This window comes from Leptonychotes weddellii, chromosome 2 (assembly GCF_054177405.1).
Source record: "Leptonychotes weddellii isolate Sample4059 chromosome 2, ASM5417740v2, whole genome shotgun sequence".
In the NCBI taxonomy this organism is placed as follows: Eukaryota; Metazoa; Chordata; class Mammalia; order Carnivora; family Phocidae; genus Leptonychotes; species Leptonychotes weddellii.
Window position 1 is genome coordinate 12643141 of NC_138370.1, and position 13798 is coordinate 12656938.

General features: G+C 41.9%; 1 protein-coding gene across 1 annotated transcript in view; it reads right to left on the reverse strand.

Moving 5' to 3' along the window:
* Nucleotides 1–273: 273 nt before the first annotated feature.
* CENPU (centromere protein U) overlaps nucleotides 274–13798 on the reverse strand; it is a 35693-nt gene continuing 22168 nt past the window's right edge. Inside the window, exons 9-13 of the mRNA XM_031040662.2 lie at nucleotides 5988–6066; nucleotides 5714–5761; nucleotides 4499–4560; nucleotides 2278–2434; nucleotides 274–489 (exon numbers count right to left, since the gene is read on the reverse strand). Of these exons, the coding sequence (XP_030896522.1) occupies nucleotides 358–489; nucleotides 2278–2434; nucleotides 4499–4560; nucleotides 5714–5761; nucleotides 5988–6066 (478 nt within the window). The 3' untranslated portion in view covers nucleotides 274–357. The remainder of the gene's footprint in view (nucleotides 490–2277; nucleotides 2435–4498; nucleotides 4561–5713; nucleotides 5762–5987; nucleotides 6067–13798) is intronic.

Genomic DNA, 13798 nt, shown 5'->3' on the forward strand with positions numbered 1-13798 from the left:
GTGGCTCCGTCAGGCCTCGGGTGTTGTTTGGGAGGAACTGCTCCGCGGGCAGCTGGAGATCCGGTGGGTTCAGGGTCCTGCCCCATCTCAGAACTCCGGATGTGCGACAGGGTAGAACGCTTAGTGGTCAGCGTCTGATTGGCTAGTGTCTGGATCTGGCCTCTCAAGCCGCTTACACACTCTAGCTTGCCACTTAACATGGTCATTCAAAGCAAATGACTAGGAACCAAGTAATAAATTTGGGGGACAAGCCAACCTGAACAAGCAGACAAGTTTAACTTCTCCAAGAATTTTTATTTACAAAAGTATAGTATCAGAAGACAACAGGCAAGAGCAGGGGGACTAGTCTTTACATAGTCACATTCCAGTAGACTGGTCTTTCTGGTCAAGGAGCTTCTCTAATTGATGGTTGATATTTTGTAGGTGCTTTTCAGCTCCCAGAAGGGTTCTCGCTCTGAGTAACAGAGCTGGAAGGCTGGATGAATCATACTGTTGAAGGAAAATTATATTTAGATTAACACGCATAAAAAAACTTTTATAGCCCTATCTGTTAAACAGCTCAATGCTAAGTAGAGCGTTTCATTAACTTTCATTTTTTAAATTAGGATTTTTTAAAAAGTTGATTTAATCCTTTTCCTTAGGGCATAATTAATTAATAAGGTTACAAGGGAACTGCTCTAGAAAGCTTATGCTGATCTCCTCCCAGAAGACCAGTTGGTTCCAAGAACAGTGGCATCTAAATTATTTAAAACAAAATTATTCCTCGTACAGATCGAGGCTTGGTTTGGGCAAGTCTGCTGATCTCATGCCTATTTTAAACCCAGAAAACGGTAAGGCAGATTAACTTTTACTGGAAGAACTAATGGAAGGAGAATACCAGGCCCATAAAAGTTCACGAGGGAAAAAGTCATCTAGAAAAATTTATGGGGAAGACTGAAGACAAAATTAGAATACAAACCCAACATAAAATAGAAATCAAAACCCAACTCATGATTTTGAAATAACAAAGCCAAGCTTCATGTTGTAAACTGTATCTAAGGATGAGGGACTATATTCCCCTTACAGAATTTGCTCATACTTAAGGATAACCATTTAATTTCATTTTTTAAGGTATTTTCCTTAGTAATGAAAAGAGCAGCTTTGCGTAGAAAAGCTATGCAACCATGACTACCACCCACATAATCCATTCTTTCTAGACTCTACCCTCCCCTATTACTATGGACTTCAGTCAAACAGGTATTTGGAAGCCTACTGTATTCAAGCTGCCATGGGACACTTGCTCTCAGGGAGGCGTGAGGGGTAGGACTAACATTTGGGGTTAGAGTTCTGGTTTAGGAAAGAAGACAGATACCCAAATGCCTACTTTCCACAAAGGCAGACAGACACTACAACAGAGCACAGAAAGCCTACGGGCATGCGAAGGACACGTTAGTAAGAGTAGTGTATTCCGAGCAAAGTCGAGTCCCCAGGTCTCTGTTTTCACCAAAGTTATGTTCAAATTCAAGAAGTGCTAAAATCATCTCCAAGTGAGTAACCGAATCCCCAACTCCAAGCAAGCTTTAGACTAGTTGGGTCCTGTCACAGAAAACATTAATCTAAAAGCATTCTATTTTCAGATCTAACATACAAACAAACTGAAGGCTTTTAAATCAGTGTAAAAAAAACCTTAGAAGTGAAGAATACAAGTATGATCATAAGATATATGTATTTACATTTTATATAAAATTATTGGGTTTTTTTTTTTTTTCCCTGTAACTTAAATTTCTTATTGATCTGAGCTGGTTATTGTAACAACACCATTGTCTGCAGCAAAAATCTGGAAGCAACAAGTTTTATTAGAACAATAATATACCACGCCTTTCCCTACTCTACGTCCCTTTTCATGTTTCCCAATTAGACCTACCATGCATAGGGGATAATGGCCTGTTTTCAGATAAAAAAAGCTACTGTGAACACGGGCAGAACAAAGAACAGGTCCGTGTGGCCTGACAGGGATGACGATTCTCATGAAGCAAAGCACAGTTGTTCGAGCACTCTCCTGTTCAGTCATTTCTCTTTAATAAAATCGGCGTTTCTAGATTGTTCTCTATTCCTCTAGCCTGAAGTAGCTAAAGAAGTGATGGGAGAACACATTTTCATGGATTCACAGTGACGCTGTTTGGGTAGACTGTCGTGTTGCACCCCTCCTTCTCTCTCCCCCAGGCTTCTCCAGAAGTTCTGCACAATGTAGATGCCCTCATCTTCTGAATCACAGTGAAAAATAAAAACTGAAGTTACCGTTTCCTTTACATGAGGTTCTTTCTCTCGAATATCTGAATAATCTTGATGAAGCTGTTTTAGGTTTGATAAGAAACACGCTGCTTTCCTCAGGGAAGATTTTCTCTCCTTAAGTTCGTCATGTTTTATTTGTAGTTGTTTCAGCTGCGGTTCTAACCTGCAACAACAACACAGTTTCCAAATGAATGCCTACAGTCAAGTGTAACAGCCTAGGGGGGCAAGAGGCTGAGTGCATAGGTCCACTGAGGCAGGACCATGCAAGGCAGGGGGGCTAGGTCTTTAAAGAACCTTCGGTTCTGAAATTGTGGATGTGTGACAGGGTCTAAATTTCAATTTAAAATATAGACAAAACCCTGAGATACAATACATAATGAGGAATCAGAAATGAAACCCACAGAAGAAGATGTCTTGAACAAGCCCACAAGCCATCCAGGCATTTTGAGGGAACCGCGGTTAACGTCTCCCAGCCTCGGGGCAGGAGCTCGGGCCCGGCAGGGCGACAACGAAACGTGGACCGAATGCCTTCCCTCTGCGCATTTTCCAAGGTCCAATAAAACCAGTGGAAAACTTATCAGAGTGACTGAAGGAAAACCGCACGGGTAGACTACTTTCTCTCTCAGGGGCTTAGGTTCTCATCTATAAGATAAAAAGGGACATGTGGAATTTTATGGACCAGGAAGGGAAGAGGCTGCCAGTTCTTTATTTTCTTAAAGATAAAAGGCAACTGCCCTCTAATACAATTTCAGAAAAGTCCTTTCAACACTTTCGTCTGTGGGACAAATGCAGCAGTTGTGGAAAAGCTGACAAGGGTTGTGCTCAGGGGTGCAGGATCAGCCATCAGTCTGCAGATCTGGGATCCTGGCCCCCACTTGCGGCGGCGGGGGGACTGTGGGTAAGTACCTCTCCCCCAGGCCTGAGGTCTTCCACACGTCAAGTCAGAATAACGACACACCAGAGTTTTCTTTCTAGGCCCTCTCAAGATGCACTTTACAACACCTAGAATTATATCTAGAAAAGGAACCAAGAGGCTGGTCTTTAAAATGCCCGATTCTGGGCGCCTGGGTGGCTCAGTTGGTTGAGCGACTGCCTTCAGCTTGGGTCATGATCTTGGAGTCACAGGATCGAGTCCCATGTCGGGCTCCCTGCTCGGCGGGGAGTCTGCTTCTCCCTCTGACCCTCCCCCCTCTCATGTGCTCTCTCTCTCTCATTCTCTCTGTCTCAAATAAATAAATCTTTAAAAAAATAAATAAAATGCCCGATTCTGACGAAGCAGGCATCGTGACCCCCCCCCCCCAGGACTACGAGGACAAGGAGCGCATATATAAAGCGTGTAGGCCAGCGCGCAGCACACCCGGGAAGCTCATCCGAACGTTCTCCTTCGGCTGGAGCCCGGGGGAGCTCTGCCCCACTTTGCCCCGCTTTGCCCCGGGCCAGCGCTGCACCACAGCCCGCATGGGGAGCTCGCCCTCTTCCGAACCTTTCTGGCCTCTTAAGACTCGGCCCTGTACTTACAGGCGGTCTTTTCTGGTAATTCCACTGTCTCGCCCTGTTCTGCAACACCTCGGAGCACAGAGTGGACCTGCTTCCCTACCCCTCAGCTCGCACCATCGTCCTGGCCGCACGGAAGGCCCCCCGCAACCCCTCTGTGCTCCCGGCGCCCGAAGCCCACCGCGGGGGCAGCCCTGGCCCCTCTCCCAGCCCCGCACGCAGGAGCGCGTTCACACGAGCGCCAGGCCAATGATCCCGTTCACAAGAACCGGGAGCACACAGCACCAACTGAACGCCAGCGACCGTGAAGCGCTTTGTGTCTGTTCATGCATTTACTCCTCCCAGCACCCTGGGAGGGGTGGGTCTTGTGCTCGTTTACAAATGAGGAACCGAGGCCCTGGGGGGCTAACTAGCCTGCCCGAGGGTGCACAGCCGGTAAATGGCCGGCCCTGTGTTCAAAGCCAGGCATCTAGTCCCAGAGTCTGTGCACTGAGTCTCTAACTGGGCTGCCTCGTAGGCCGGAGCTGAGAGATCTGATGGCAGAGAGCCCGGTGCTGACTTCTCCTTTGCCAAAAGCTCCAACTCGGCAGCACGATCACCTTCACTGAGTTTCCAGGCACAAAGAAAACCTGGGACTGCACTATAATACAGCAGAGGTTAGCAGCCCCACACGATGTACTGTAATTAAATCCTTCCAGGTAGGTTCTCAGAGGAGTCTGACACATCATCTTACCAAAGCAGTTCATCCTGGAGTTCAAGCAGACGTTGCCTTTTCTTTTCAATATCTGAAATAATCTAAAGTAATAAGATAATTTGTTAAAATAACGCCTTAAATGTCCGAGCACTGCTAGCTACCCCGTACCAGGTGCTAGAAATGGTGTGGAAAAGAGACTCCATTGTCCCCCGCATGGAACTGTGGTCTAAAGGGAAGACCGGCGCTGCACACAGACCTGACAAAACTACAACTCGTGAGGCGTGCTGCCAAGGGAAAGAACAGGGGACACTGAAGAATGGGAACAGCAGGGGCATTTACTCCAGGACAACCCTGAAGAGGAAGCAGGGGCCAGGTCTTTACAACCCTGTGAGCAATCAAGTAAGGAGTTGGGATTTTATGTAGGTACGCTAGGAAAATACTGAAGCAGTAGAGTGCCCTGATCCAATCCGTATTTTAAAAGAGTATTTCCACATAACAAATTATCTCCGCCATCACTTTTAGGGACTACCAGACTATTCCACGGCTGGACATTCAGACCGTTCCCTTGTAAGCAATGCAGGGTTGACCAGTAGGACAATAAAACTGAAGAAAAAAAAAACCCAGCAAAGGCGGCCTGTAATCACCGAAACGAAAATATATGTCTTTCACCTCCATTTCTATTATAAATGTGGAGGGGGAGCTGCTCTTCCATTCCTGGATTCCTGCAAGTGTGGAGCTCAGAGGTCATCTGGTCCACGCATACACTGATGGGGAAGTAAGGCCCGGCATTCACTGGCTCGTTTCTCCTCACATATCCCAGTGGTACAGTTTCCAAGAAGGTGGGAAAACATCAAAGTAGCAGAACCAGGACAAGAAATGAGGTCGCCTTGCCCTTAATGCAGTATTCTTCCTGGGCTGCCCCTTGAGACATGGGACAGTTCTTTATTCTAAAAGGTCTTACTCTTTGACAGCCACAAAAGCAATAAATATATGTTACTTATATAGTTATTAGTTACTTAATAGCATGGAAGTGGTTATTTGGGGCTTGATAGCCTTTTTAGGCTGGTTGGGATCCCCATCCCTTAGCATGCACTAATAGTACACAACCACAAGACCAACCAAATAAAAGCCTGACTAAGAAAAAACAACTTCGACAAAGCGAAGGTCCTGAAACCCAGCGTCAGGGTGTTACTTAGCTCTGCACGGGTCAGTGTTCTATGGGACTGTATGCTTCTAATAACACATGTCATTTACCTTTGTGTTCTTCCTTTTCAGAGTTTTTGACATCTGGACTTCTTTAAGCTGCACAAAAGAAAAAATAAATATTTGTGTGCATTTTCCAAAATTAAAATGTTTATTAACTCACAATATATTGCATTTAGTTGAAAAACAACCTGTGAAACACAAACAGTTCTAATGAGCCCTTTCCCACGTTGCCAGCAAAGGCAATCTTCTCTAAGATAACCATACACTGCCTCAGGATAAGCAAACCAAATTTAGACCAACAAATTTATGTCAAGGAACTTACCATTTTGATGAGTTCTTCTTTCATATTAGAATGAAATTTTTTGATGGCTTCCTTACAAATTTTAGATTCTACTTTTTGTCTATAGCAAGAAAAAAAAGATCAAACTAGGTATCATATAAAGGATTTGGAAAGGTGTGTTTCATTTGCTTAGCACATCAACAAACCATGATTTGGCATACACCCATTTTGAATATCTAAGATGGCAGGGCTAGAGATATTTTTCAGGCTTAAAAAATATACTGGAGGGGCGCCTGGGTGGCTCAGTCGGTTAAGCGGCTGCCTTCTGCTCAGGTCCTGATCTCCTGGGGTCCTGGGGTCCTGGGATCGAGTCCTGTCATCAGGCTCCCTGCTCAGTGGGGAGACTACTCTTCTTTCCCTCTGTCCCCCACCTGGGCTCAAGCTCGCTCTCTCTCAAATAAATAAATCTTTAAAAAAAAGAAAAATACTGGAGGGCGCCTGGGTGGCTCAGTTGGTTGAGTGGGTGCCTTCGGCTCGGGTCATGATTCCGGAGTCCTGGGATCGAGTCGAGTCCCGCATCGGGCTCCCGGCTCAGCGGGGAGCCTGCTTCTCCCTCTGACCCTCTCCCCGCTCATGCTGTTTCTCGCTCGCTCTCTAATAAATAAATAAATAAAATCTTAAAAAAAAAAAATACTGGGAACAGCCTCAACAAAAGAGAAGGAACAGGAAATATTTTCCCCTAAACCTTCAGGTATGTGGTCAGCTTCACTCCCTGCCACTGGCTATGTCCACAGGTGAAGGCAAGCGACGTAGAAAGGTGCACAGCCAGTCCCCGTCCTTTCCTGCCACCTGATCCAACGAGCAGCAGACTTCAGCCCCCCCGCCTGCCAACAGCTGCAGGATTACTTATGTAACACACCTGGACTAGCCAACAAGCATGGAGAAGCCAGCTGGACTGAAGCAGCCACAAGCCCGGTTCTTCAAAACCTTACAAAGCTGACCCTAACAAACTGGTTCCGGTCCCCGTCATCAGAAGAGGGCCCAAGGCTCCCAGTCTGGCGCAATCAGGGCCACATGGCAGACCCCTGGTGTGTAGCAGCGGCCGCCATCTTCCAGGACAGCAGCTAACCCCCTACTCAGCCTCGGCGCCCTAGGATACCTTTTAATCGAAAGTAATAAATATTTTGTAGAAGTGACAGGTAATTAGAAAATGGTTTCTTGGGGGGGGAATCCATGAGCAAGAAAAGTCACTCAGGAGAAGGGGACCGAGCTAAGCATAACACAAGAGAAGGCCTGTACTTTTTCGAATACAGATCTTTGTAAAAGGTCTTATCAAAAAAGAGTGTTAAAAGGTATTTCTAGTGACATCAGCAAGATAGTGGAATAGGAAGCCCCAGGCCAGATTCCCTGCACAGGGAAGCCAACCTAACCACTATATTACATCCCAAAAGGCCTTGTCCGAATCCCAGAAACCTTAAATTAAGAAGTTGCAGGCAAGTTCAAAGTCAGAAACAGTCCTACTGAAATAGGTAAGAAAAGCGGTTTCATATCAACTTGGACAGCCCATCTCCCAAGCCAGCACAGCTTGGTTCAATCAAGAAGCTCCGCACATGGTTTCTCCCTTGGGAAAGAAAGAGTGGAACGTGTGTCCAAGGTTCTGGCTTTTCAGGGGGCTGCCCCAGGAACTCCCTTCCACCGTGCCTGATCTGGAATGCTAACGGAAGCGGCATACGTGGGATGCCTGGTTGCCATGGAGACAAGAGTTCAGTGACTGCTGTAGTAACAGAAGCTGCAATGCTACCCACAGGGGATCGGGACAAAGAGCCCAGCTCGCACCTTCTCCCTTGGGAGGGAAAGAGAAGAGTAGAAGGTTATCCAACGTTTGGAATGGTTTCTGTGTCACCCGAAGTACAGCAATGGTGGGAACTGAAATAGTTTGGATGCCTTTGGTCAGAGAGATGAAAAAGGAGTTCAGCAGCTTGTTGCAGCACGAGAGAACCCACAGTACCACAGAGAGACACCAGAGGGAGCTCTAGTCTTTAGAGATTACAAATCCCTAAAAAAGAAAGAAACAAACCTCTCTAGTTGGGGAATCACATGCACAAGCCCAAAGAAGATACATCCCCAGAAAAGCACTGAGGGACCACCCAGGCTGATTGGCAAAGGTCTTCCCCTGCACAAATCCAGTGTAAAGATGGGGAGGGGTGGCTGCTTTTTAAATGTACAAAACACAGCAAAAAATAACAAGGCACCAGAAGAAACAAGAAAACATAACTCAATCAAGTGGGGGAAAAAATCCCCAGAAATAGACCCTAAATAAAGAAATGGAGACCTGTGAATTGGCTAACAAAGAACTCAAAAATAATCATCTTAATGAAGCTCAATGTGTTACTAGAAAGCACAGATGAATAACTAAAACTACATCAGGAAAATGATGCATGAACAAAAGGAAAATATCAGCAAAGAACTTATAAAAAGAATCAAAATCTGGAGCTGAATAGTACAATGACAATTGAAAAATTCACTAGATGGGTTCACAGCAGATTTGATCAAGCAGAGAAAAGAAACGGCAAACTCAAGAATGAGTCATTTGAAATTATCAAATCGGAAAAATAAAAAAAAGAATGAAGTGGAGAACAGTGTATGGGACTTATGGGAATCATTCGATACACCATTATGTGTGTTATGGGTATCCCCAAAGAGGAGGGAGAGAAGGAGCAAGGAACTTATTTGAAGAAATAATGGCCCCAAACTTCCCAAATCTGAGGGTGGAAATGGACACCCAAATTCAGAAAGCTCAAAAGACCTCAGCTAAGAGGAACCCAGAGAGGCCCACACTGACACACATTATATTCAAACTGTCCAAATTCAAAGGCAAAAATAGAAGGTAGCAAGAGAAAAGCAACTTGTCATATACAAGGGAACTCCCATAACATTGTCAGTCATTGTCATTCTCAGCAGAGACATTACAGGACAGAAGGGTGGGATGATCTATACAAAGCACTGAAAGAAAAAAAGTGCCATCCAAGAATACTATACTTGGCAGAATTATCCTTCCAAAATCAAGGAGAAATAAAGACTTTCCCAGATAAACAAAGGCTGGGTTCATCATCACCAGACCTGCCTTATAAGAATTACTAAAGGGAGTCCTTCAAGTTGAAACAAAAGGACACTAGACAATAACACAAAGACATATGAAAATACAAAGGTCTCTGGTAAAGGCAAATATACAGATGAATACAGAACCCCATAATACTGTGATAGTGATGCATAAATCACTTTTCATACCGATACAGAATTTAAAAGATAAAAGCATAAAAAATAACTATGAAACTGTGTCAATGGTAACAATATACAAAGGTGAAATCTGTGACATCAATAACAAAGTGTTATCCCCATACGGTGGGGGAGGAAGACAAAGAAGTAGAGCCTTTGTAGGTGATTGAAGTCAAGTTAACATTTTAAAGCAGACTGCTATGGTTTATGTCATCCCCATTGTAAGCACACATGCACACACAAAATCTATAGAAGCACAAAAGAATAGAGAATCAAGACATGCCACTACCAAAAAAAAAAAAAATCAACGAAACACAAAGGAAGGTGACAAGAGACGAAAAGAAGGACAAAATAACTATAAGACTTAGAGAAAACAAAAGACTTCAGTATTAAGTCTGTCACTATCAGGAATTCCCCAATCAAAAGACATCAGAGTGGCTGACTGGATTTAAAAAAAAAGATCCAACTACATGCTGTCTACAAGAGACTCATTTTAGTTAGGTATAAGGAAATACACAGGCTGAATGTGAAAAAGATACTCCAGCAAATGGTAACCAAAAGAGAGCAATGGTGACCATACTTACATCAGACAAAACAGACTAATTCAAAAATAGTCACAAAAGAAGGATATTATGTAATGATAAAAGGGTCAATTCACCAGAAAGAAATAAAAGTTACATGTGCACCCAACACTGGAGCAATTCAACAATTCTGAATTAACAGGATTGAAGGGGAAAGCAGGCAGTAACACAGTAAGAGTAGATGACTTCAATACCTCACTTTCAGTAATACAGCAACCAGACAACAGCTCAATAAGGAAACAGGATTTGAACAAAACTATAAACCAACTGGATCTAATAAACCTACACAGAACATTCCACCCAATAACAGAATCCACATTCTTCTGAAATGCACACGGAACATTCTCCAAGACAGATCCCATGTTAGGCGACAAAATAAGTCTTAACTAACTTAATACAACTGAAATCATACTGAGTATCTTTTCAGACCACAGTGGAACAAAACTAGAAATCAACAGCAAAAGGAAACCCAGAAAACTCACAAAATGTGGAAATTAAACAACACACTCTTCAACTACCAATCGTTCAAACAAGAAATAACAAGGGAAATTAGAAAATATCTTGGAACAAACAAAAACAAAATGTACCAACACTTATGAGATGCAGCAAAAGCAGTTCTAAGAGAGAATTTGATAGCAATAAATACCTACATTAAAAAAAAAAAAGAAGAGGGCGCCTGGGTGGCTCAGTTGGTTAAGCGACTGCCTCCGGCTCAGGTCATGATCCCGGAGTCCCGGGATCGAGTCCCGCATCGGGCTCCCTGCTCGGCGGGGAGTCTGCTTCTCCCTCTGACCCTCCCCCACTCATGTACTCTGTCTCTCTCTCTCTCTCATTCTCGCTCTCTCAAAATAAATAAATAAATCTTTAAAAAAAAAAAAAAAAGAAGAAATACTTCAAATCAACAACCTAACTTTACACCTCAAGGAACTAGAAAAAGATCAAACTCAACGATAGCATAATGAAGGAACAGTAAAGATTAGAGCAGAAATAAATGAAATGAGAAACAGGAAAAAATTAATGAACCTAAGGGTTTTTTGAAAAGATCAACAAAACTGACCAATCCTTAGACAAAGAAAAAAAGAGAAAAGACTCAAAAAATGAAAGAACAGGCATTACAATTGATGCCACAGAGGTAAAAAGGCTCTTAAGAGACTGCTGTGAACAATTATAAGCCCAAAAATTGGGTAACCTTGACGAAATGCAGAAATTCTAAGAACATAAAACCTGCCAAGACTGAATCAGGAAGAAATAAAAAATATGTTCAAACCTACAGTTCATAAAAGTAGACTGAATAATTGATCAAAAACCTCCCATTTAAGACCCAGTGAAACCGGATGGTTTCACTGGAGAATTCTACCAAATATTTCAAGAAGAATAAACAATCCCTCTCAAACTCTTCCAAGAAATTTAAGAGTGCCGGGAGTAGGGTGGTGGGGAAACATTTCCAAACTTATTTTATGAGGCTGGTATTACCCTTATCAAAATCAGACAAAGATACTACAAGAAAAGAAAACGAGAGACCAATATCCTTATTGATACAAAACTCCCCAACAAAATACTCAAAAAGGAAATTCAACAACACATTTAAATGATTATATATCACAAGAAAGTGGATTTCTGGAATGCAAGGATAGTTCAGCATACAAACTACAATCAGTGTAACACACAATAACAGAATGAAGGACAAAAGCCACATGATCATCTCAACTGATAAAGGAAAAAGCATTTGACAAAATCCAACACCATTTCATGATAAAAACTCTCAACAAACTATGAATAGAAGGAAATTACATCAATATAAAGGCCATACATGAAAAGCCTACAGCTAACATCATAATCAAAGGTGAAAAGTTAAAAGCTATTGCTCTCAGATCAGGAACAAAGTGGGGATGCCTCACTTGCCATTTCTATTCAACACAGTACTGGGAATACTAGCCAAAGCAATTAGATAAGAAAAATAACTATACGGTATCCAAATTGGAAAGGGAGAAGTAAGTTACCTCTGTCACAGAGGACATGATTTTATATGTAGAAAATCCTGAAGATTCCACACACACACAAAAACTGTTAGAATAAACAAATTCAGCAAGATTGCAGGATACAAAAAACACACAGAGAACAGTTGCATTTCTATATACTAACAATGAACAATCCAAAAAAGTAATTAACAATCCCATTTACAATAGCATCAAAAAAAAAAAAACAAAAAAACTTAGAAATAAACTTAACCAAGGAGGTAAAATATACATTGAAAACTGTAAAAACATTGTTGAAAGAAATTGGGAGATACAAATAAAAGGAAAAACATCCCAAGTTCATGGACTGGAAGCCTTAATACTATTAAAATGTCCATACTACCTAAAGCAGTCTATAGATACAATGCAATAACTACCAAATTCCCAATAGCATTTTTTGCAGAAATAGAAAAAAAAAAAATCCTAAACTTCATATGGAATATCAAAGGACACCAAATAGCCAAAACAATCTTGAGAAAGCAAACCAAGTACTTAACACTACTGAAATGTATACTTAAAAATGGTTAAGATGGTAAATTTTATGGCATATAAATGCACATTTAAAAATAAATAAAAAATAAATAAGATTAATAAAATAAAAATTAAAAAATTTTAAATAAATTTTAAAAATAAAAAATAAAAATTCACAATTAAAAAATATATCAGCTCTATCTAATAAAGGTATTTCTAATATAAATATGAAATCATGATTTTAAGATGTTAAAAACACATAAAAAATTAGGAAAACTGATTAGGTCTTTCTGCATATGGCTTACAATGATGATAAACTGGTAGACTATACCAACCAAAATGGTGGTGGTCTACATACGATAGCCAGACACAACTTTTTCAAATTCTAGTATCTTAAAATTTTGGTCAATTCCCTACAAATAACTAATTGAATCAGTTATAAAATAGCCTGTTTGTAATGTTTGCATTTCATGGCATACTTCCCTACTTATATATACATTGGTAAACTACTTACAATCTGTAAGTTTAACAAATTATTCAGGTGGTGAGTTCCAGATACCGCGTATTAAAAATAGCACACCCTTCGGGGCGCCTGGGTGGCTCAGTTGGTTAAGCGGCTGCCTTCGGCTCAGGTCATGATCCTGGGGTCCTGCGATCGAGCCCCGCATCGGGCTCCCTGCTCCGCAGGAAGCCTGCTTCTCCCTCTCCCTCTGCCTGCCTCTCTGCCTACTTGTTCTCTCTCTCTCTCTCTGTGTCAAATAAATAAAATCTTTTAAAAAATAAAAATAAAAATAGCACACCCTTCAATAGTTAATTTGATTTTGAAAGAACAAAACTTTTCATGTGGTTGAGAATACTTTAAGAAAATAAAACAAGACCAGAGATTCTACCAGAATCATGGGGTATGACAAAAACACAAGGGTATAATTTTAAGTCTATGGAGTGCCTGGCTGGCTCAGTCGCTAGTGCATGCAACTCTTCATCTCAGGGTCGTGAGTTCAAGTCCCACATTGGGCAAGGAGCCTATTAAAAAAAAAAAAAAAAGGCTAACAAAAATACTATACCTCTTCTAAATCATTTCTTATATCAAGAACACTATGCTAAAAGGCAAGATACTGCCATTTTGTGCAAACGTCAGAAATCTAAGTCTTTTCTTCCTTTTGAAGAGATTTATGAATGGGAAAAGGGTAACACAGTCAAGAGATGGTCTATAGTAAGAGACCTTCTGTACCAATTTTAATAGCAAACTGGCTTCAGAACATACAGTACCAAAAAAAAAAAACCCCAACCAACCAAACAAAAACATAGAGTACAGAAGAACAGACAATTCCCACAAAGATGATGATGAGTTAGCATGACAGGTGAGAAGGGCAGGGGCTGTGGCCCGGGACAGGAAAGGACAGGTCAAGGTTGGCCTCTGCTTCTTCCCCAGCATGATTCTCACAGCTGTGCCTGCCTCACAGCTGCAGCCACTTAGACCTCTGTCCCTGTGACTGTAAGAGTAAAACCT